The sequence below is a fragment of the Megascapheus bottae genome, chromosome 9 (genome assembly GCF_031878675.1).
Source record: "Megascapheus bottae isolate mThoBot1 chromosome 9, mThoBot2.hap1, whole genome shotgun sequence".
NCBI lineage: Eukaryota > Metazoa > Chordata > Mammalia > Rodentia > Geomyidae > Megascapheus > Megascapheus bottae.
In genome coordinates, this window is record NC_143517.1 from 40238617 (window position 1) to 40263595 (window position 24979).

Here is a 24979-nt window from a genome sequence, read left to right on the forward strand (position 1 = left end):
AATTGAATATATTCTTGAAACCTGGTTTTTCATATATTACAGGTGTGCCGTCCATGAAAGCGAAGTCAGCTTTTCCATTTTCAGTCCAAATGTCTTAAATTTCTTACTGAAAGAGGGTTAGGCAAAATAGTTTATATACTCTAATTGTGGCAGTTTAAATTGGCTGGCTTATTTTGTTACACAATTTCTTCACAATTCTATAAGGCATAAGATATACAATGAAGATCTTATAAACAAGGAAGAGGGAATAAGATAAATACAAACAGAAAACACATTCCAGAAAGAATATAGTACATGCTACAAGAAAATGAGAATATAAACAGTTTTCTCCAAAGGAAGGAAAGGTATTATTTGATAGAAAGAATCAGAGACAGTTGGATCAGGAAAATGGCATTTGAAATTTGTTCAAATAACCTCTAATTCTATATTGAGAAATACAAGTTTGAAAGGCAATGCAGAGTATAGAGAAAAATGTATGAACAAATGTCAGAGAGAAAAGCACAGGATAGTTGTCTTGGAAATGAAGGCAAGAATCAACTGGAAGGGAACCTGAAGGAATTTTCTAGAAGTATAGAAATGCTTATATGATGATGAAAATTTGAATTACACCAATGCATACATTTGTCAAAATTTATCAAATTATATTTTCAAAATGTATTTCACTGTGCATAAATTTTACATCAACAAAATAACCAACTCATGTTATTCACCAAAGTATTTTGGAGTAGTATCATTATAGCTTTTTTTTTTTTTTTTTTTTTGTGGGTCATGGGGCTTGAATTCAGTCTGGGTACTGTCCCTGAGCTTTTCAGCTCAAGGCTACTGCCCTACCCTTCAGCCAAACTCCATTTCCCATTTTCTAGAGATTAATTGGAGATAAAAGTCTCAGGTCCTTTTGTGCCCAGGCTGGCTTTGAACCTTGATCCTCAGATCTCAGGCTCCTGAGTAGCTAGGATCATAGATGTGAGCCACTGTGCCTGGCTACAGCTTATTTTTTAGATGCAGGTACCACTGGCTCACACCTGTAGTCCTAGCTACTCAGGAGACTGATAGCTGAAGATTGGAGTTGGAAGCCAGCCCAAGCAGAAAAGTCCATGAGTCTCATCTCCAGTTAACTAGAAAAAGTTAAAAAGTGGAGTTATGGCTCAAATGAAGAGTGCTAGCCATCCATGAAACAGCATAAATCTTTGAGTTCAAACCTAGTGTAGGCACACAAAAACAAACAAACACAGCAAAACACTATAGCTGATTACCCATGATTGCAGTGCTAACTACTCAAGAGACAGATTCGGAGGACTGTTTTTCAAAGGATGTACATTTGAGGATCTGGTCACAAACTGGTCTCTGAAGGCAGCTGCTCAGAGCACCAAGGCAGTCTGGATGATGTTAGCTTGGAAAGGTTTTGTGGAGGAGATGAGCTAGGCCTGGAAAAATGTGCAAGATTGTGAAATGGATGAGGAAGGGCAACTGGGACAAAGCTCGACAGCAAAGGCAAGAGCCAAGCAGGGTAGTTTGGCTAGAGCAGACAGCATGTGGAAGTACTTTATAAGCCCAAACAGGATGGATGTCATATTTATCACAGAGAAAGTATCAGAGCCGCAGCAGGCTAAAGAATGAAGAATTCTGGAAAAGTTTGAATGGCTCCACAGAAGTCCAATTGGCTCTCAAGTCCAGTTGTTAAGCTCTATGCAACTTGACTTCCTTACCTGTAAATCTTGGATGGTAATAACCACTTCTCAGGGTTGTTTTGAGATTATATTATGTAGTCAATATTTAGTAAATCCTAGCTATTAATACTAGCTCTGTTCAGTCACATAACAGATGGGACAGATAAATAGATGGATAATTTTGATAGTACTGGGAATTGAACTCAGAGGTACAGGCTTTGCTAGGCAACTACTCTTATCATTTGAGCTGAGCTCCAAGTCCCTTTGCTTTTAGTTTGCTTTTCAGTAATCTGTGCTTTCGCCCTGGGTGTTCTCACACTTCAATCCTCCTAGCTTTACCTCCAGGCAGAGATTATAGAGATTACAGCTGGGATTCCAGGTATCTATTACCACATCTGGGTTAATATGATTATTTTTGAAATCCTGATAGCCGGGATGATGAAAAAAGGAAAAATCTCAAAATAGAATGAGCAAAACAACCACGTGTGATCCAGTGAGCTGATGTCCAAAAACTTGCATTTTATATTTTAGACAAAAACAAATTAGAGTTTGCAGAAGTAACATACCTTTGGCTCTTTCTGCCTTATTTTCTGTATAAAGCCTCCCGTGGTTGCTCAGGACTGGCCTCAGCCCATCATCTTTCTGGCTATGCCTTCCCAAAGCTGGCATTGCAGACATGTGCAATACACCTGACTTATGGAAAGTCTTGCTTATTGTTTTGCCTGGGCTTGCCTTGACCTGAGGTCCTGTGTTTTCTTAATTGATCGGATTACAGATGTGAGCCACCATATCAGGCTATATAAAAAAAAAAGTTTACAAAAAAAAAGGAACTTCTACAATGTTTACAAAAGGGAAAAAGAAGAGGAAGAAAAGCTCTGGTCTGTGTAATTGAGTAGCTAGTGGCACCATTAACCAAAATGATAGAGAGTGAAGGAAAAGCAGCATTGGGGGTAAGAGAGAGAATGGAGAAGTTCTGTGGGGGAAGACACAGGGACATGCTAATGACAATGGCTAGCAATCCACTGGAGAGGCACAAGTGACATCAAAGGTGATGTCTGGGCTGGAGGTGGTAGATTTGGAATTCCTAAGAGTGGAGGTGGCGAGGCTAGAGACACAAAGGGGAGCTTACCACAGAAATCCTGTAGAACAGAAAGCTGGAAAAGATTGACCGTTTCATGGGGAGGGGGAGGAGAAGCCAGAAAAGGGCAATAAAAATGAAATGGAGATAGTAATATTAAAGAAACCAAGAAAGACAGGCTAATAGAGCTGCCAAGCTATCACGAGTTTGCTGACATGGTCATATGATATGGTAGCAAATTGCTCAAACAATAAGAGGTGTATCATAAGCCTAGACTTAACTCCTAGAATCACTCAAAGAAATTTCTTATGAAACAGACCTTATCAACACCGCCAGCAGATATACACACATCCACATATCACCTTCTTCAGCTCTCAGTTCATATCTGTCTTTTCAGCAGTAGAATAAAGGAAATGTGAACTCGGAAGATGCCTATAAAGATGGATCACCAGTCCTGGTGGCACTAGTGGCTCAGCCTGTAATCCTAACTACTCAGGAGGCTGAGATCTGAGATCCTGGTTCAAAGCCAGCACCTTCTATCTGGTGAATATAATGGAACCCTTCTCTCTGCTCTCTCCCCCCCCCCCCCTCTGTCCTTGAGCTAGGCTACAGCTCTACCACTTGAGCCACAACATCGCTTCTGGCTTTTTCTATATGTGTGGTACCAAGGAATTAAACCCTGGTCTTCCTGCATGCTAGGCAAGCACTCTTACCACTAGGCCAAACTCCTTGTCCTAGGCTGTTAACTTCTTGAGACCCTCAGCATACAGGACTGCTCTCTGAATACAAGTTCACTCTTACATGTTGAACAAAAAGGCAAAAGCAAAATCAGATAATCAGCAACAGGAGAGACCAGTACTTCCATCTCCTGCAATTCTCCTGGGACTCTACTAGGACTAGGCTCTGCTACTTCCTACCCACCTGGACCGGGGCAAAGTTCCTTCAATAGTGTAAAAGAGAAGTCACCCTAAAGATAACACTCTTAGGGACTCCTAGGGTATAAGATACCCGCCAAAATTCTGTAGAAGGCTGAACTGAGAACAATGCACAGAAAAATTATATATAACATGATTATAAACGAATCACTCACTATTCATCAGTGCAATCTGTGAATGTTTACTGCAACCAGGAACTGGAAAGTGGCCTCACCACAACAAAACCATGGAGATAAAACCTATCTGGCATAGAGGCCAAGTGTTTGGAAGACTCTGAAAATGAGGTCGGTCAATATAAAAAAACTGTAACAATGATGAAAATCCACCAAATAAATCAGTTGCCCCCTTTCTAAAAATGTGCCCGTTAAGGAATGTGTGATGGCCTTGGACACAACACCTCATTACGCTGTTTGGCACAAGGAAAAACACACAGCTCTCTCCTATGATCTAATATTTGGTATTGTTTTAAAGCGAAGGAACAAATAAGTCGCCTCTCTAAATTGTACTTACGAAGTCTTCTTCTGTAATATTTGGTGGCTCTGAAACGAGATGAAACAGAACATTATCTCACCGAAATCTCACTTCCTTTTCGAGTAAATGTGATGACCTGACCTTGCTCTGGACGTTTCTGGGGACCTGTGGGTTTCCTGAACGCTGTCCCTGCACACTGTTGGTAGGCGGGGACCCCCTGGTGGAGGGGGCACAAGGCCGCTGTGACCCCGGTTAAGTGGGCGGCCGGGCGCACGGGCCGGGCGCGCGGCGGGCTCCGCCTGGGGAAGCTACAGTCCTGGGCGGCCCTGGGGTCTCGCGGGCGGGCGGGGGCCCGAAGCCCCCGAGGGCGAGCTGGGACGCGGGCACCTACCCGCGGAGAGCCGTCTCTCAGGCATGCCGCCTCCTGTGCGGCCCGCGGGCCGTCAGGACGCCCGGCGCCGCCCGGCCCCGCCCGGCTCTCGTCCTTCACTCCGTGCGCGCGTAACTGAGTTGCTATGGAGCCCGAACAATGCGGGCCGGGAGGGCGAGCACAGCGGAGCTGCGGCGTCCCGGGCGGGGCGGGGGCCCTCCGGCTGCCTCCAGCTGTCCTCCACCCCCAGCCCCGCGCCCCGACCCTCCGAGGGCGCCGGGGGGCTGAGCCGCCGGCTGCCCACCGCCGGCCTGTGCGCGCTCTCCCGCCTACCAGCGCGAGTCTGTGGCCCCTGCAGAAAGGGGCCCGGGGCCGGCTTTTTAAAATGTATTTGTTTTTATTATCTTTAAGTCGTTGTCCAGAGGGGCTGCCGGACAGTGGGTCGGCTGACGGGCCCCGCCGCCTGGCCTGTGGACCCGGGTAACTGCCCCTGGCTCTTCCCAGGGCCGATGCTTTTTCACCTTAGCTAACCTTTAGAACGGAAGCTCACTATCAATCAGAGTATGTGTTCAGGAGAAAGCTAACGTATGAAAGGTAAATTTGACCCCCCCAAAAAATCTAATTGGGAACTGCAGTTTCAGAAAAGGCGTGTGTAACTCAAATGTGGAGTCTAGACCTCGTCCCTGGACCTCCGAGCAACCCTGAAGGCAACGCTTCCAGCACAGGTGCAGACGCCCAAGAGGACACACTTACCGCCCATTCTGTCTTCACATTGCATCCATCTTCTGACACAAATCTCATCTACCACGGACTAAACCAGAAATCTGGAGTTTCCCCTGAAAACCTTCCCTCCGAATCCCATAGTCACTCAGGCACTGGATCCTGCTCGGATTCCTCTCTACTCCCACTAGCCACCCAGGACAGGCTCCCTGCTGATCTGCTGCAAAACCTTCCTAACTCCGTGCTCTTTGGGCCTTTGCTGCAACCGGAGTTCCCTTTAACTCCGTTCTCCATGCTGAAAGCAGAAGCACCTATGTAAACGCAAATCCAATGTTATTAAAAAAGTACAATGGTTCCACATTTGTCCCGTTGTGGGAAACGAACACGGTAAGTCTGGCTGGGGTCAACAGGTATGTGAATGCTTAAGCATGCATGACACCGTGTCATATTTTTTTGTTTTAATTTTGTTTTATGCAGCACAGAAAAAAAATGTCAAAAGCCTTGGGCAGAGAAAATCAGAACACTAGATGAAAACGAGAGCAAAGAAGAGAGGAGTAAGGAGAGCTGTGGAGAATGAACCACCAGAGCCTAGGGGCCCTGGCAAAGACTGGCTTTCATTCTGAGTGATGGTGGATGACAGAGTTTAAACAGAAAAGCAAGCATGATTCGACCTTTCTGTGAAAATGACCATTCTGGGTACAATCCAGATGACATTGAAAGGACCAATTTGGAGGGGTACTTTTTTTTTTTTTTTTTTTTTTGCCAGTCCTGGGCTTGAGCTCAGGGCCTGAGCACTGTCCTTGGACTTTCTCAAGGCTAGAGCTCTACCACTTGAGCCTCAGCACCATTTCTGGCTTTTTTCTATGTATGTGGTACCAAGGAATCGAACCCGGTTCTTCCTGCATGCTAGGCAAGCACTTTAACCACTAGGCTAAACTCCCGGCCGGAGGGGTACTTCTTATTAAATCGCCTTCTCTCTCCACATCATACATCCTCCTGAGGCCCACGGAGTAGGAGTGAATTGCGTGCTCTTTTCACAATTTCTGTGTAAGATAGCCATACTGACAAGTCAATCTGTTTTAACGAACAGCAGCTAACAGAGTATTCTTAAAAGAGCCTGAAGAGATCAGTATTATTGATAGCTTAACTGAAGACCCAGAGAGTGGTCAGATCCACAGCTCAATAGTGTTGAAGCCACGTGTTGTTCCAGCTGTCAGTTTCCAAAGTGTTCACCCTTTAGCCACTCTTGTTATGTGGCTTTCCAAAAAAAAAAAAAAAAAGAGGAAGCCTCACAGGATTAAAAAATAGCATAATCACAGAGACACCGTAACTTAAACACAAATGCCTAGGTTATAACTATTACTCTGCACTGATTTTTTGTAACAACTTTATTGAAATGTGTAAGTGAGAATGTTCCTCAATTCACCCATTTAAAGTGCAAAATTAGCAGGGGTGTGGGGAGGGAAATGGGGACCAAGACATGAGAAAGGGTATTAATGTTTGTGAAGTAATGCACCTTCTATCTGGTGAATATAATGTAACATTTCTATTAATTACAATAAAGGTTATGTGAAAAAATAAAGTGCAAAATTCAATGGCTTTTAATATGTACAAAACTGTGCAACCATCAGCACAGTTTTAAAACATTTCCAACACCTTAAAAAATTGCTTGCGTGTTAACTATCCCCGTTCCTCCCTCCCTAGGCATGTAAGCTAGAACATTTCACATATGTTGTGGGTGTATAGCTTTTTTCATGTTTTCAAGGTTCATCCATGTTATAGTTAAGTAGTTTTTTTCCTTTTTGTGAGTATATCATATTGCATTATATAGCACATTTTGTTTGTTAAACAGCGGGCATTTGAGTTTATACTTTTGACCATTAGTGTACAAAAGTTTGTGCATATATGTTTTCATTTCTCTTAAGGTACCTACGTAGGAGAATTGGGTCAAAAAATCTTTGCTTAATCTTTTGAGGAACTGATAGGGCAGTTTCCAAATTGGCTACACCATTTTACACTCCCACCAGTAATACATGCAAGTTTTGATTTCTTCTTATCCTGGTCAATACTTACCACCTGACTTACGTATTTATAGCCATCTTGGGCATAAAACTGTGTGTGTGTGTGTGTGTTGGTCATGGGGCTTGAAGTCTGAGACAGGGCACCGTCCCAGAGCTCTTCATCTCAAGGCTACCACCTGACCCACGGTGCCACTTCTGGTTTTCTGGTGGTTAATTGGATATTAGAGTCTCACAGACTTTAGTGCCCAGTGTGGCTTTGAACCAGGATCCTCAGATCTCAGCCTTCTGAGTAGCCAGGATTACAGAGCCACCAGTGTGCCCCTCTCCCTCTTGTGTTGTTTTTCTTTCTTTTTTTTTTTGCCAGTCCTGGGCCTTGAACTTAGGACCTGAGCACTGTCCTTGGGCTTTCTCTACCACTTGAGCCTCATACCACTTCCAGCTTTTTTCTATGTATGTGGTTCCAAGGAATCGAACCTGGGTCTTCGTGCATGCTAGGCAAGCACTCTGCCACTAGGCCAAACTCCCAGCCCAACGTTTGTTTTCAGTGATCATTTCCCTGATGCTTAGATTTTACTTTTAGTTCCCTTGCCTGCCTACAAGTGTCTGAAAAATGCAAGCTGTGGGGCTGACTACCTGTTCTAGTAAGCTCTGAATAAACAGCCTATAGTAGATCTGATTTTGTTTGTCTTCATTTATTTCCATATAGGTAATTTACTCATAGGTGAATCCGAATTAGAGGCCAGTGCAATAGGATTCATTCTTCTAGGAACTAAATAACAGCTCAGTATCTAAGAGTGTAAGATATCATCCTTCCCTACAATTCCTAAAGTAACTGCATGTTGCTATAGAAAATTTAGCAACAGGAACTATAAATTTTACATATCAACTATTTCTATTCTCTTTTTTTTAGCCACTTCTGGGACTTGAACTCAGGGCCTGGGCACTGTCTTTGGGCTTTCTCAAGGCTAGCACTCTACCACTTGAGCCACAGAACCACTTCTGTTTTTTTTCTGTGTATATGGTACCGAGGAATCAAACTCAGGGCTTTGTGCATGATAGGCAAGCACTCTACCACTAGGCCCCTTGGACATTATTTTTGCTCAAGGCTAGTGCTCTGCCACTTGAGCCACAGCATCACTTCCAGCTTTTTCTGCATATGTGGTACCCAGCAATCAAACCCAGGGGTTCATGCATGCTAGGCAAGCACTCTACCTCTAGGCCAAGCTCCCAGCCCCATTCATCCTATCATCATTCTCTTTTCTTTCTGTTAGATTATGCTTCTTATCTATATTGTGAAACGACTACCCACATCCATGTTACATGTAACTAGAAAATAGCATTTTCCTACTTTTTAACTTAACAGTTCATAATTTTTGAAAAACATAATTAGTTTAATATATTCATTAGGCAATCTCTTAATTTATTCAAGATAACTGCCATCTGGGCCTTCTGGTTTAGATTTATTCTTAATTGTCAATATATTCCATTCCATTGCTTTGTTTCTTATATACATTCTGTTGAAATAATTCACTTTTTAACCCTTCCCTAGTTTGAAAAATCAACAATTTCTCTAGAGTGATGTCATTTTTACAAGAATACTCTCTTCTTTCTTTCTTTCTTCTTCCATCTCCCAACTGGTTTTTCTTCCCTTTTAAAAAATGATTTTGACCTCTAAGGGATTTTTTTAAACATCTATTCATGTCTCTTTGTTCTAGATGTCTCTAGAACAAAGCCTGACATCATATAGTAAATGCTAAATAAATGTTAGATAAGTTAATCCTATTCAATAAGGAAACAAAGATACTGCTACCATCTTTTTTTAAAAAACCATTACCGGTCAAAAGAAATTATTTCAAGTTTTTATCCCCCAGTTAGAAACAGACAAGAAAAAAAGAGAGAGAGAGAGAGAAGGCCAATAGCTTGAATTTCTTTCCACCTGCTTATCTGAGGCCAAACCAGGAGCATATAGTTCTCTAATAAAATAGAATGCAGCAGACCCGAAGCTCAATAATACAGAAACAGGCCAGCTCCAACAAGAGCAGGTAATAAGCTAAGAATATTTAGCATGGAACAGCCTTAAATTCACTAATGTGGCTGGGATATGTTTTTAAAGCCATCTGAACCTTATTTCTTACCTGGAAAAATATGTACAGAAAATGGTATTTCCCTCATTAGAGCTGCTCTAAACAAAATGAGATGTCTACAAGGGTCATAGTTCGCTACTTAGCCAAATCAAACATTAAACACCAAAACTAAAGACACATTAAAGTGGGATCTCTGACTTCAGATCCCACTGATCTTTAGTCATCATTCACAGAGGATCTATGGGTTTACAATAGTAGACTCTGGTACACTAGAAAGAGGTAAAAAAAGAACAGCCCTATCTGAAGGCACTGGAATGTTACTTGAATGTGAGGGCAAATCACACTATATTGTTGTATGGAAAAAATGGAGCCAGCAACTTATGTTGCCTGGCAGTAGAGGAGAAAAAAAAGGAGAACTCTCATGTCAGTGGTCTCGACATCCACTCATTTCTAGTAATGTTGAAGACCAGTTTGACGTAGCCGTGAGCTTCTCCCTACCCTAATGCACTGTGTATTCCTGACTTAAACTAGGCAGAGGAGAGACATGGCAGGGAAGGTTTCAGCCAAACATGGAACTTCAGCTCAGACTAAAATAATGGGCTCACAGAGTAAGGTCAGAGGAACTGTAAGGAGGAAAACATCAAAGCTCTGATACGTGTGGAGATAGCGCAGTACAAACCAGTCTCCAGCTGCACAAAGGAGTAAGACAACCAGCCCCGGACACAAGGGAGGGAAATCAGCCCTGGTGACCCCTGAGCAGAAAATTCAAAGGCTCAAGGATGGAGGCACAGCAACAAGAGATGGGAAAATAGAAACACTTTAGCAATTCAGTTAACCCTTTTTTTTATATCCTAGTATGTGCACAACATGCTAAAGGAGGCAGAGGGGGAAAACCAGTGTTGCCCTTGATGGAATGATGATTAACATTTAATACAAATAAGACATGCCAAAAATACCCTAAGGGACAAATAATTGCTGGATTCAAAGAAGGTAAATTTTTCATCTTGCAGAAATCAGAAAATGATTTGTGGAAACTGAAAAGAACGCACTGGATTTTAATAGTACTTAATATGGCAGAAAAGGAAGTGAGAAGTAGGTAGGAGAGACCTGATCAGAGGCATTCATAATCATCAAGTAGGATGTGAAAGCTGCACTGACTTTTAGCAAGAATGAGACTACCAGAGGGAAATCACTGCTGGTAGGACACCATTTTTGTAACCAGCACTCATGTTTCCACTGCTCCACTGGCCTCTCTCATGAGCTCCATCAGCCAGGATGAGGAATCCAGAGTACAAAGCCCTTGGGCAAGTAACACACAGATGGCTAGAACAGAAACTAAGGTATGCCAACAAGGTGTGTTTTTAGAAAGCATCTGGGGAGAACTGTATACTCCTGCAATCCAGCTAAAATGACTAATCCTGTGTATTATATTTTTCCCAAATTTAGTCTATATATTATGAAGTCAGGGAAGTGTTACAGCATATTAATGTAAACTCCATAAATGCTAAATTTACTTTTTTGAAGGCCCAAATCATCACAAGTAAGTCTTTGGTGCCCTCTTGTGGAAGGTTTTAGCATAGTCTCTGAAATAGTCACCCTGCTCTATACAAAACACTGAATTACATCTTTTTAAAAAAATTTAAACATCACACATAGATATTACATTTATTCTGAAATAATTTAAAATTAATAAATAACAAGAATGTAACATTTTATATGCCAAACATGTTCACTAAATTTTTGTGTCATAAATTTTCAATTTTGCTTTATGTCATAAACAGCTTTATTAGAGCCAAATACATATGAAAAATGATTTCAAACTAGCAATACAAGCAAGGTGAGGTGGCTCACAGCTCTAATTCTAACTACTCACAAGACTGAGATCTGAGGATTGTAGTATGAAGCCAGCCCAAGCAGGAAAAGTCCATGTGACTTTCCAATTAATGTCAGAAAAGGCCGGAAGTGGTGGTGTGGCTCAAGTAGTTAAAGGAAGCTCCAGGACAGTGCCCGAGCTCCAGAAGCAAAAAAAAAAAGGCAATTTAACTCCCATTAAGAAATCCAGCTTGGCCTAGTGGTAGAGTGCTTGCCTAGCATGCACAAAGACCTGGGTTCAATTCCTCAGGTACCACATACGTAGAAAAAAGCCAGAAGTGGTGCTGAGGCTCAACTGGTAGAGCTCTAGCCTTAAGAAAGTCCAAGGACAGTGCTCAGGCCCTGAGCTCAAGCCCAGGACTGGCAAAAAGTATATAAAAATAAAAAGAAATCCATAAAAGAGTTCATCTTTAAATAGCTAGGATGAATTTAAACATCCTTTTTCTTGCCCACTGGACATTACAGTATAAAATGATCCAATTGTGGGGGCCAGGAGTGTAGCCTAGTGGTAACGTAGTTGTAGTTCAATTCCTCGATACCATGTACTCAGCTGGAAGTGGTGCTGTAACTCAAGTGGCAGAGCACTAGCCTTGAGCAAAAAAGTGTCCAAGAACAATGCCCAGACCCTAAGTTCAAGCCCAGGATGGGCAAAAAAAAAAAAAGAAAAAGAAAAAGAAAAAGAAACAAATTGACCCTGATGTGGAAAGTGTCTCTGGAAATTAAATTTAAAGATGTTCAAGTAAATCATAAAGTATATAAAAGATTTATTAACTATAGCTAATGCTTATTCATATGTATGTTTTATCTCAACTTAGAAAGGAAATTGTTAAATTTTACTATTAACACTTTTAAAAAGTTTATATCAAGTTAAGCATACAGTAAAATATATCTGACAAGTTTTCCAAATCTATCCTATTTAATTAACATTTTAAATCATTTTACTAAAATAATGTAGTAGGTATTACAGCTCACACCTATAATCCCATAAACAGAAAGCACAGGTAGGATTAAAGTATAGGCTAGTTAGGGTAAAAATTAAAGATCCAATTAAAAATAAAATAGGCAATCCTGCCTGGCACAGGTAGTTCACACCTGTAATCCTACTTACTCTGGATGTGTCAGAACAAGAGATAATGGTTGAAAGCCAGCCTAAGCCTGTGAGAAGAATCTCCAATTCGTTACAAAAAAGCACTTGCTACATCTGTAGCTCTAGCTCAAATGGAGCACTAGCCTAGAGCACAAAAACCTCAGAGACAACATCCAGGACCTGAGTTCAAGCCACAGGACAAAACAAACAAACAAAAAAAAGCAAATAAGTGATCCTAAAGCAAAAGGGGATAGAGGTGATGCTCAAGTCTGAGGTTGTTTGCCTAGCAAGAGTCAGGCTCTGAGTTCAAGTCTCAGTATTGCCAAAAAATACAAATGATTAAGAGTTACATGTAAATATTTCTGTAGCCATGTGAACACAGATACAGCAATTGCCTAAACAAAAGTTATAAAAACTACTATCAAATTTTCTCAATTTTAATAATTTAACAATAAAATCCACCTCATTTTTTGCTGATCTACTTACATAAAACATCATCAAACTCAATTTTTGAAACTAGGTAAATTATTATAAATGTGTGCCAATTAAAACATATTAATTTGATTTCTTATTAATAATTTTTCTGCCAGGCACTCACACCTGAAATCCTAGCTGTTGTGATCTAAGGATCACAGTTTGCAGCCAGCCTGGGCAGGAAAGTCTGTGAGACTTTTGTCCCCAAATAAGCACCAAAAACCTGAAAGTGGAGCTGTGGCTCAAGTCGTACAGTACTACCTTTGAGCACAAAAGCTCAGGAACAGTACCCAAGCCCTAAGTTCAAGCCCCAGAACTGGCAGCAAAATATTATTAATAATAATATTATTAAAATATGCAAAATAAGAGAAAGATTTAAATTATGGAGTAAAATGTATTTATATTTCATTTTAGTCAAACACTCATTTTCCAAATCTACAAGGCAATTGTTCTCATGGTTTAAAAATTTTAATATTTGGAAAACTATTTTATGAAAATGATTGATGAACATTTTATCACATAGTGACAGAATGCACAAATTTAAAATGTTACAGAAAACAGTAAGATACATATATATGATAACACTGAAAAGTCTTTATTTAAAACAGCAAGTTAATAAAATGGGTAAAAATAACAGTAAAATAAATATTTTCCATAACACATTACACTTGAAAGATAATATATAATGACAAGAGTATAATATATATAATAGGAACAAAAATCATCATCTGTCATTAATGGGAAGATTTGCATGCACTCAAAATAGTCATAATTTCAAGTCAAAACTGCATAGGGGTGTGCTCATTTTATAGTTAGTCTCTTTAGAGGCGTTTTAAGTTCCGCTTACTCTGGGCACTTCCTGGAAGAGCATCTTTTCTATTTCTTGACTTTGCTGTTCCTCTACTACATTCTTCAGACCCATGATAAGCACACAGACATAACACGCAAAAGTCAAAACCACAGGCTGTGCGGCTACACAGTCCCCTTTTCTTATATGGCTGGTACTTAGCAGGGGATTGGCACCTTGGGCAGGGCTTTAATGCTTCATCAGTAAAAAGTGTTTTGGCAACCTGCAGTGAAAGCACACATACTAAATCTTCCAGTGTCATCCAGCCCATCATTTTATTTCAAACTCTGCAAATCTTTATTTCTAATAACTTATAACACTTACCTTAACATACTCTTCCTGTTTACTATTTAAGGGAGTAACTGAAGAGCTTGCTATAGGTGTCAAAACTTCTCCCCAAGGAGACACAGTTGGAACTTGCTCTTTCTGAGTACTGGGTGTCTGAGCCTGTGCCTGCACTGGTCTTAAAGCTGAGCGATTTAGAAGATGGAGTCGAGTGGCAGCATCCTCAACACTTAACACAGCCTCCTATAGTAAAAGGCAAAAGAAATCAACACTGAATCTGAAAACAGTTCCAGGACAGCTTCCTGATGTACAAGTGGCTCATACCATCAGAACAGTCTTCCTGGACTCTTTATAGGAAAACAATATTTTCTTACTTAACACTTAAGGACAATGAAATATAAAAAGTATAGCTTTCAGTTTGCACAATCAGTCATTTCTCCTTTTATTTGAATCCTTGTTTAGCAAACTTTTCCTGTAAAGGGTGTATTTTAATATTGGCACACCATATACTTGCAGTTATTCAACTGTGGGTTATAGAGAAAGCAGCTAGAGACAAATAGTACACTCAAGAGTGGGGCTGTGTCTCAGTAAAACTTACTTTAAAGAATACAGATGAGGGGCTGGGAGTTTGGCCTAGTGATAGAGTGCTTGCCTGGCATGCACAAAGACCCAGAACAAGCTGGAAGTGGTGCTGTGGCTCAAGTAGTAGAGTTCTAGCCTTGAGAAAGCCCAAGGACAGTGCTCAGGCCTGAATTCAAGCCCCAGGAATGGCACACACACACACACACACACACACACACACACACACACACACACACACACACACACACACACACACACTATGAACAGGATTTGGCTCCCAGGCTATACTTTGTAATTTGCTTTAGGCCAAAGAAGTCTAAAAGGAGGCGAATCTTTTGAAGTCTGCTATGGAATTTTTTGAAAATTTCTTACCTTAATCATATGTTAAAGAATAATAGAACTCATTGATTGTAGAACTCATGTACTTAGCTTATTTGTGCAAATACCTTGGTCTAATTCATTTTTTCAGGTAAGTTTTAAACAGCCTTGACTTTTTTTTTCTTTTGTTTGCCAGTCCTGGGGCTTAAACTCAGGGCCTGAGCACTGTCCTTGGTCTTTCTCAAGGCTAGAACTCTACCACTTGAGCCACAGCACCACTTCCAGCTTGTTCTATGTATATGGTGAGGAATGGAACCTGGGTCTTTGTGCACGTTAGGCAAGCTCTCTACCACTATGCCAAACTCCCCCAACTCTTTTTTTAAATGTACTGATAGAACATTCTCCTTTAGCTTTTATTCTCAAGGCTAGTGTTCTACAATACAAACCACAGCTCCACTTTTGGCTTTTTGGTGGTTCTGGTGGAGGTAAGAGTCTCACAGACTTTCCTGCCCAGGCTAGTTTTGGACTGTTATCTTCCTGAGTAGCTAGGATTATAGGAATGAATCACTGGTACCTGGCAGCTCTGACATTTTAAAAGGAGCAAAAGCAATCCTTCATTTGAACTGGATCCCTACACCATTCAATACTCACTGAAGAAATACGCTAATTAGTTTTTACACCTTTATAATATGTAATCTGATTTGTCAATAATACCTTAATGAAGCTGGAAAAATAATTAAAAACAAAAACATTTTAAACAAATAATCTTATAGCCTTCCAGATTGATAATGGAAAAATGGAAACTGATAATAAATTGTTTTAAAGATGTTCATATATATATATTTTTTTTTTTCCAGTCCTGGGCTTGAGCTCAGGGCTTGAGCACTGTCCTTGAACTTTCTCAAGGTTAGAGCTCTACCACTTGAGCCTCAGCACCACTTCCAGCCTTTTTCTATGTACATAGTATCAAGGAATCGAACCCGGGTGTTCGTTCATGCTAGGCAAGCACTCTACCACTAGGCCAAACTCCCAGCCAAGATGTTTATATTTTTAACCAATATTAATGGATGGATTTGCGTATACCAAAAACTGTAATTGTACTTTCTCTCCCTTGATTGTCTAACTTGCCAAAATTGGCTTCTAACTCTGAGGAGAGCTAAAACATGAGAAAATTACAGGAAATTAAATTACTGGGCCATGAAACATTATATAACAGCTTAAAAATGTGTGCATAAGAGTAATAAATGTTAGCCTTCATAAATTACAATGAACACAGTTGAATATATTAAATTTATGTAAGGATTCAACCCAGCATTCATATTACATTTTTTGTGCCAGTCCTGGGGTTTCAACTCTAGGCCTAGGCAGTATCCTTGAGCTTCTTTTGCTCATGACTGGCACTCTACCTCTTAAGCCACAGTGCTACTTCTCAGTAGTTTGTTTGAGATAAGTATCTCACAGCCTTTCCTGTAATACCCCTCCCACTAGCTGCAAACCACGATCCTCAGATCTGAGCCTCTTGAGTAGCTAGGATTACAAGGATCACAGAGGTGAACCACGAGCACCCAGTTTCATCTTACATGTGTGTAAACATGTACATGTGTGCAGCCTGGGCCACGCACATGACCCAAGAGCACAATAACATAACACCAGTGAAAACACCATTGGATTTCAATGTAGTTAGAAAATTTAGTGTGTCTGCACCCCAAAAAATGAATAGAAATGTTGTTGAAGCAATTTCAGCCACAGTGGGAAAAAATGTGCTCATTTATTATCTGTAGGGCACCTAATAGGTAGCAAGTAAGTAAAACAGGCTAATCCTCCTGGAGTTTACAATGCAGTCTACTGAATGGGCACACATTTGTTAATGCTAATATTTTTCAGGACACAGTTGTCAATAGATTACCAGAAAAGATTTAAATATGTGAGAGTGGAGCATTTAGTGGGATTCCCTTTTACAAATAGGAAAAAAAACAGTGAAGAATAAATTAAGAAATTCCATGGAAAAGAATGGTATTCCAATTTCAAAGCTCATTCTACAAAAGCAAAGGGATAAAACTAAGCTCCTCCTATAATTCCTGGTCTGTACGTTCTAACTTTTACCTTTCAGTGAAAAGTGGGGCTTTCGGTGGTATTATTACACAGATGAGGAAAAATCACCAAACAACTCTGTTTTATAATGTTCCTATTTGCAGGAACGTTAGGATAGTAATGCATGAGATAGTTTAGGCACAAAACAACCTTAGAATAAGATGGCACAGGGGTGCAAGAAGGTTGTCTCTGAGGAAAAGAAGGAACAGGTAGAATATACCTCATTTGTTTGGGATCACAGAGGAGATTTCAGTTCTGGTAGATAATGGGAGATGAATCAAGGATCTGTACAGAGAAACACTAAGAAAAAAGAGAAACTGTACAGTTATTAACTTCAGAAAAGTTACCCTGGGAAAAAATACACTGTTACTATACAAGTCATAAATGTTCTCCATATAGTCTCAATGATGTCAGCACCTAATTCTGATAGTATAATTACAGCCAGAAAAACATGATTAAGGGAGAAAAGAATTCAGAGAGAAAAGTAGTTATATGGTAGTATTGAAGAAAGGCTAAAGAACTAGCCTAATCCTTTTACAGATAAAAATTATTTCTGAAAAAGTATTCAAAGCATATTAGTTAGAAATATGGAGGTAAAGGCTATAAGAAACAACTAAAGAGTTCAGAGGAATTGCCTTGATAGGACAAGAATTGATATACAGAAGAATGGTTTATAACCATCATAATTCAATTTCACTTTTAAAAACATACTTGTATTATTTTTGAGAGAAAAACAAAACAAAACAAAAAATTCAAGTAAGGAAAAAAATATATAGTCCCTTGAACTCGATGATTAGGGACTTTTCTCTATCTTCATCGCCTACCTAACTGCTAACTCATCATAGAGTCTAAGCTGAGATATTCTTCTTTTTAATTCCCAAGTATTACTCTAACATTGCTTTTAAATGTCCAATAGAATTATTGGCTTTCCCTAACATACACACATAGTAGTTAATTGTTTACTCATGTCACTCTAGACATGAGCTCTGAGTCCATGTCAAAAACAGCCATCATTGTAATCTGAGCTACTAACATAATTACTGACATTTGACAGGCATTCAAAAACCTGAACTAGCAGCCAGGCACTGGTGGCTCATTCCTGTAATCCTAGCTATTTGGAAAACTGGGATCAAGAAGATTGCAATTTGAAGGTAGCCCCAGGCAGAAATATTCCCTATACTCCATCTTTAAAATAACCAGCTAAGAGCAGGCAGGGCAGGCAGGAGGTATGGCTCAAGTAGTAGAGCATCAGCCAATCAAGACAAGACCCTGAGTTCAAAACTTAGTATCAAAAAGAAGCAGAAGAAGCTTGACAATAAAATACAATTTTAAAAAAGAATTTAAAGAAGCAGAAGAAAAAACTTGGACTTCAGAAATGTTAAGATGTTATCTAGTTACAAACAGAAACCAGTAGTTTATCATTAGTCAATACTATCAACAGCCACTTTGCATAATTTTCTATTCCACTTTTAAAGACTGGGTAGAAACAGCACTTGGAAAAAAGTAAAGAAATTATTGACGAACGATTGCTAAATGGACAAGGCTAAAAGATAGCAGGAAAACTAAATTAGTTCAGCCAGTGGTATGGAAACAGACGTTTACATAAATCCATTTCCGAAAAGTATTACCTCAGAATTTGCTTTCAGTTGTGTAATATAAAATTTCCTCCTTCGGTTTGCTTTTTTATCTTGAGCAACAATTTCACGCCAATTTCTGCTGACTCTCCAAACACTAAAACAGAAAGGTCACTTTTAATTTATTTTTTATTGTAATGTATAGAGGGGTTACAGTTTTATTCACCAGATAGTAGGTGCATTACTTCTCACACACTGATACCCCTTTCTCATGTTTTTGTCCCCTTTTCCGTCCCCCCCATCACCTTGTTTTCCCCGCTTCCCTTTCCTATTTCAAATAAACAAATAAAGGTATATACAATATGCCAATTAAAAAAGTCAGATACTGTAACAATATGAGATTAACCAAAGGGCAACAAAAGAGAAGAGAAATAACATGGTATATTAACAACAACAATCACACAAGATAAAGCTCTTGTTTCTATAGCCTGGAGATCCTTTCATTTAGCCTCACCCTATATGGCCTTATGTATTAGGTTTTGCCTATTGTAATCCTTTGCTAGGAAAATCCTAGGTGTGTACTAATTATTACAAATGAGGGAAACCATTGAGCCTATAAAGATCACTCTTTATATTGTTTTTATTTCAAGAAGATTATCATTTTGATAAGATAATTCATGAGAAGAAAATCAGTTTTTAAAGATTTTAGATATCAAGAAGTAAGGGGCCGGGAGTTTGGCCTAGTGGTTGAGTGCTTGCCTAGTATGCACGAAGACCCGGGTTTGATTCCTCAGTACCACATACATAGAAAAAAGCCAGAAGTGGTGCTAAGGCTCAAGTGGTAGAGCTCTAGCCTTGAGAAAGTCCAAGGACAGTGCTCAGGCCTGAGCTCAAGGCCAGGACTGGCAAAAAAAAAAAAAAAATGTACCCACTGCCTGATAAATGTAACTGTAACCCCCCCCAATACATCACCCCGACAGTAAAATACTTTTAAAACAAAAGATTTTAGATAATGGGCTGGGAGTGTGGCCTAGTGGTAGAGTACTTGCCTAACATGCAGAAAGCCCTGGGTTCTATTCCTTAGTACCACATACACAGAAAAAGCTGGAGGTGGTGCTGTGGCTCAAGTGGTATAGTGGTAGTCTTGAGAAAGCTCAAGGACAGTGCCTAGGCCCTGAGTTCAAGCCTCAGGACTGGCAAAAAAAAAAAAAAGCCAGTAAGGATTATATAAACTAAACTTTTGACATACTCCCATCAAGAAAGTAGTAAATTCCTGCATATTCTCCAGGCCAGCCATTTGCAGAAACCTCACTCCATCATGAATTCTCTCCTTCCTGGCCTTGACAATCTGAGGACCCTAACTTCTGACAGTACTGCAACAGCTTTGTATTGCTGGCATGAAGACTCTTGCTTTGGTCTTTGTAATTCTAGTTCCCATCATCAATATTCCTGAATGACTTAGTTTATTTTTATGCAGCAGCATTTATCTACTGGAGTATGCACAAATACAGTTTCTAAGTCACAAAAGCAACTGTATTTTTCTCCTCAATAAAAATTTATTTCCTTGATCTCTGGAAAGACTAAATCCCAAAACAAGAACCAACCATTTTTCTTGGATTCTAGAACTTGTATTAAATAATTCGTGTTCATTATTTGAAGTCACTTTTTGGTAGCCACCATGCTTTCTGTTTTTCTGACCAAGTATGCTAACTTTAATTCAATTTGTACCCAACAATAGAAAAGTAAGCACTTAAAAGAATTATAACATAGCTTGTGAAATAAAGTTTACCATCTTGAAAAGGAAAGTTCACCACTTAGAAACTTCTTTCCAAATGAGAGTAGTAAGAGTTTCTTCCAGAAAAAAAGACAATATTGTTGTTTCTAAAGCAAGCTTTTAAACAAGTACACTATCAAACTATCAGGAAGATGATTTAGATGCCCTTTTTATATATAGTATCAGACAATAAAAGACAAAAATAACAAAACACACAAAAAGCAGGGGCCATCAGTCATAGAAAAACTTTCCAACTTAGAAAAATGATCAAAGTAAACTTTCTCCACAAGGAAATTGTATTTCTTACCTGTGTAAGCTGTCTGCAGTCAAGGAATCTAAAACCATAGAAAGAACATGCTTTAAATTTCTATATTTCAATTCAGTTAAGATATCCAATTGTTCTATACCCATCTTCTTCCCAATCAGTCCTGCAAGGACACATTGCAGTACAGCTATCTTCCCCTCATCCCTTTCTTCTAATAATCCATGGTCATCCGCTTGCTGGACTCTTTTCCTTTTGCTTTTCATAAAGAGTTCTTGCACTAATTGCAAGGCTGGAGTATTCGACAAGTTCTTCAAGCTGAAAGTCAAATCCCCACTCTTATTGCCATGGCCCAGCTGATGTCCTGAGGTGTTTGAAGCACCCACAGGTCTCACTTCAGATTTGGAGTGGATGACCTGCTTTTCCTCTTCTGTCTCTGACTGGGATCCTTGCTCCCGGAGTGTAGATAGTCTTCTCAATCTCCCAAGACATCTTGATTTTCTGATAGTGTCCCCTAATTTAAGAGTTCCCTTATGTCTCTGAAGTAGTTCTTGAAAAGAGCCCTCCTGGTCAGACAAGGAATCTTCTGACTTATCCAAGCTAATTGAGTTAAAGCCACTGTCTTCAGGTGTTGAAATATTGTTCTTTGCTTCAGTCTGACTTGCATTAAAGTTAATGTTTTTTGCAAGGTTGTTTACTGGAGTCACAAATATGTTCTCATCTGTTTCAAAAATTGTTTTTCCACCAGAGGAGCTCAGAAGTTCAGGATGCACATTTTCATCATTAACACTTAAACTGCTATCACTAAAGTCATGTGTGAGAGAATTTTTAAAATCATTGCCCTGGATGGGAGATATACACTCAGCTTCAAATAGAACACAGTCGTCTCTGGAATCATCTATGGTGGAAGTTTTATGCTGAGAAAAATTTAGTCTTAAGCTCTGACTGCTGGAAGTCACTTCTTCTGTCTTTACAGTGCTAGTAACTAAGGGGCTAAAATTACTTTGCCTTGGAAAACTTAAATCACTGCTTGGAATACGTCTTTCTAAGTTGAGACCTTGACTTCCACTACTTTCTAGAGAACTGTTTTGTGACCCATATTTCCCCTTTAGAAGAGAGAAAGATACATCCAGTCTCCTTCGAAGTAAATATTTTTTTCCACTAACTTTAGGAGTCTCACAAAGTTCTGGAGTTGTATCATTTTCCTTCTTAGGAAAGACAAACTTCTTTTGAGTGGGAGATTCAAAAGGATTTGTTAAGCCGAGGATTGAAGTTTTGAGTTGTTCATGAATTAAGTTTGGGTCTTCTTCTTTCTTCTCAATAAATAGTGTATTGTCAAAGCTGTAAGATTTTAACAATTCATGATGGCCACTATCCTGGAAGGAAGATGTACAGAGTTCTCCAAGGCGGGAGCACTTGATGTTGACAGTAGGAGACTCTACTTTACTTCCTGTTCCAGGGCTATCTTGACCTGAATGCCTCTGTAACATCTTCAAACTCTGTTTCTAGGATGTGAAAACAAATGTGTTCTTCCTTTGAAATGAATAAACAGGTACCTTATGCCAAAATATATTATTTGAGTACAGGTAGTAATAAAATTATGATTTTAAAGTTACTTTAAAAACCAAATGTGCTTTACAATATACTGACATGCACCTATTTTAAACAATTTATTGATACAAAAATAAAAATTTTGGGGCCAGGAGCTTGGCCTAGTGGTAGAGTGCTTGCCTAGCTTGTACAAAGACCTGAGTTTCATTCTTTGGTACCACATACATAGAAAAAGCCAGAAGTGGTGCTGTGGCTCAAGTGGTAGAGTGCTGGCCATGAGTTAATTCAAAGACAGAGTTCAGGCTCTGAGTACAAGCCCAAGGACTGGCAAAAAATATCATTCCAGGGGTGGGGCTTGGTAGCTCACACTTGTAATCCTAGCTACCTTGAAGGCAGAGTTCAGGACTGCACTTCCAGGCTAATCGGAGTAAAATGTTATAGAGAAATGGTTGGCGCCTGTCTTCTCAGCCATGTGGGAGCATAAATACAACCATCTCAGTCTAAGTCTGCCTGAGCAAAACCACAGCATGCTATTCACAAAATAAAGCAAAAAGGTCTAGGGACACAACTGAAGTAGAGTGTCTGCCTAGCAAGTCCAAGGCCCTAAATTTAGCCTTTCCCCCCCCCCCCACAAGAAGAAAGGATCTTGGGAAGATAAATTTCCTATGACTGTAATGGGATAGAAATCTAATCTACATACGTGTTACATCAGTTAAATGAATATGCGTGTTATAAAAGCAAGTTGCTATGCTAAACACAAACATGATTTATAATATAGTCATCACTACATCATTTTTACTGGGAAATATCTAATTGTTTATTCATTTATTACTTCTGGTAGTATTAGGGTTTAAACTCAAGGTCTTGCACTATCACTCAAGCCACATGCCCAGTTCTTTTTGGTGGCAGTTTTCAGTTAGGGTCTCATGATTTTTCCCAGGCTTGCCTGGAACTCAGTCTTATGCTCCCTTGTAGTTAGGATGTCAGACACACTTCACTACAGCCAACTTATTGATTGTTGAGAGAGGGAACATTAGTCCTCTAGATCTGTGTCTCCTGAATAGCTAGGATTACAGCTATGAACCACTGTGCTGGCTTAGCATCAAACCTGTACTTCCTTTTGACGTCTCATATGTTCCTGCGGATCACTGCACCTGCTTAGGAATGAAGATTACCAAACTTTAAACAAATTGCCTATTTTAAAACAAATTTTATATCCAAAACTTTAACGATATGTGTTTTGTTTTTATTTTTTTTTGTCTATTATTGGACTTGAACTCAAGGACTTGGCACTGTCCCTAAGCTTCTTTGCCCAAGGCTAGTGTTCTACCAGTTTGTGACACAACTCCACTTCCTAAGGTGTCTTTAACCCATTAATCTTCTCTCCCAGTTCTGGGGCTTGAACTCAGGGCCTGAGCACTGTCCTTGAGCTTCTGTTTGCTCAAGGCTAGCCTTCTACTGCTTGAGATATAGCACCACTTCCAGCTTTATCTGTGTATGTGGTACTGAGAAGTTGAACCCAGGGCTTCATGTATGCTATGTGAGCATTCTACCACTAAGCCACATTCCCAGCCCATCCATTTAACTTTAACTCTTTGGAATCACTTAACAATTTTTACTAAATTTATTAAGATTAGTCATGTCTTGAAATTTTATTCTGCTATGTTACCACTAGGTGTCTCACCATGCTAAGATTTGGAAAATGAAGGGGCAAAATGATTAGGAGGGTCACATAGTAATATTCCCTTCTCCACAAAGACTGGGGGGGGAGGGGGGCTCACCAGCATCATTTTCATCTCTCCAATACCTCAAGACATAAATCTGAAAACTTATCCAATAATTAAATTTTAAAATATTCATGCAAAGTCGGGCGCGGTGTAATTCTAGCTACTCAGGAGGCTGAGATCTGAGATCGCGATTAAAAGCCAGTCCAGGCACTAAAGGCTATAAGATTCTTATGTCCAATTAATCACTAGAAAATGGGAAACGGGGCTGTGGCTCCAGGGGTATGGCGGTAGCCTTGAGCTGAAGAGCTCAGGCCCAGAGTTCAAGCCCCACGACGGACAAAAAAAAAAAATCACGTAAAATAATAAAATGCCTCTTAACTTATTTTTCGGAGACGAGAGATCACTGAGGAGCTAAACTAGTTTTGATAATCATTTTTTTTAAAAACCAGGCATCCGAATGGAGGGCTCAGCGTATCTCCGTGGGCTTTTTAGAACTCAAGAGTATGAAGTATTTTTTACAATGAGGTGAAAGCCAAATATTCTTTGCTAAAATGGAAAACAAAAATCTTACCACCAGTAAATCTTGAGCTCTTAGATGTCAAGGTTAAGTTGGCTTCCAAATAAGAAACTCATGTTTGCCTTTAAAAATTCATGCCAAGGAAACACCTCTTAAGAAAAGCGTTTGCGTGACGCACCACAGCGGCTAAAATTGCAAAGACACCAGTGATAAAGCTGCGGGATGGATGTCAACACTTGCAAAGGCCTGGGCCGTGTTTACAGTTCCCCCAGCGCCGGGGTCAGCAAGAAATCTTCGCACCCCTTTGGGGTCCGCCGCTCGTTTGGAAACTGGGTGAGCTTGCCCAGCCCGGGCGTGGGGGCCGCGGTGGGAGCGGAGCGCCCTCGCCCCGGGGTGGGCAGGCGGGTAACGGTCTCCCGGAGGCGTCGCCGCCCGCGCGGCCTCCCGCACCTTCCCGAGACGGGAGCCGGAAACGCACGGCTGGGGGTGGGGGGTGGGCTGGAGACGCCCCCAGGCCGCCTAGTGGGCCGCACCTGGGGGACCGGCGCCGGCCCACCTGGAGGCCGGCGGTGTGAGGAGGGGGAAACAGAGAGACAGACAGACGCACACACGGCAGAGCCCGCAGGGAATCGGCGGCCGCGGCAGGGCCGAGGAATCCCGCCTCGCCCTCTG

At 40.3% G+C, this 24979-nt stretch overlaps 2 protein-coding genes across 5 annotated transcripts in view; both read right to left on the reverse strand.

The window, feature by feature from the left end:
- Rgs22 (regulator of G protein signaling 22) overlaps positions 1-4641 on the reverse strand; it is a 102311-nt gene extending 97670 nt beyond the window's left edge. The window contains exons 1-2 of the mRNA XM_090339142.1: positions 4543-4641; positions 4191-4219 (exon numbers count right to left, since the gene is read on the reverse strand). Of these exons, the coding sequence (XP_090195268.1) occupies positions 4191-4219; positions 4543-4567 (54 nt within the window). The 5' untranslated portion in view covers positions 4568-4641. The remainder of the gene's footprint in view (positions 1-4190; positions 4220-4542) is intronic.
- Positions 4642-13353: 8712 nt separating this feature from the next.
- Fbxo43 (F-box protein 43) lies at positions 13354-24635 on the reverse strand. Of its 4 annotated transcripts, none has more exons than XM_090339138.1 (5): positions 24362-24635; positions 20558-22017; positions 18531-18633; positions 13951-14154; positions 13354-13849 (listed from the first exon to the last, which is right to left on the reverse strand). In XM_090339138.1, exons 2-5 carry the CDS (start codon positions 22000-22002, stop codon positions 13601-13603), a joined length of 2001 nt encoding a protein of 666 aa, XP_090195264.1. In that variant the 5' UTR covers positions 22003-22017; positions 24362-24635; the 3' UTR covers positions 13354-13600. The 4 variants fall into 4 exon arrangements, with proteins under 4 accessions (XP_090195264.1, XP_090195266.1, XP_090195265.1 ...); XM_090339140.1 differs by having other exon boundaries at positions 20558-22041; XM_090339139.1 differs by having other exon boundaries at positions 20558-22045.
- Between the last annotated feature and the right edge of the window lie 344 nt (positions 24636-24979).

Bases quoted from the DNA above. Each gene is read 5' to 3' on its own strand.
- Fbxo43 (XM_090339138.1), bottom strand. From the start codon at position 22,002: ATGTTACAGAGGCATTCAGGTCAAGATAGCCCTGGAACAGGAAGTAAA. The intron at 18,634-20,557 runs GTAAGAAATACA...TTTCTGTTTTAG, and splicing joins ACTGCAGACAGCTTACACAG to TGTTTGGAGAGTCAGCAGAA. The intron at 13,850-13,950 runs GTAAGTGTTATA...CTTTCACTGCAG, and splicing joins AACAGGAAGAGTATGTTAAG to GTTGCCAAAACACTTTTTAC.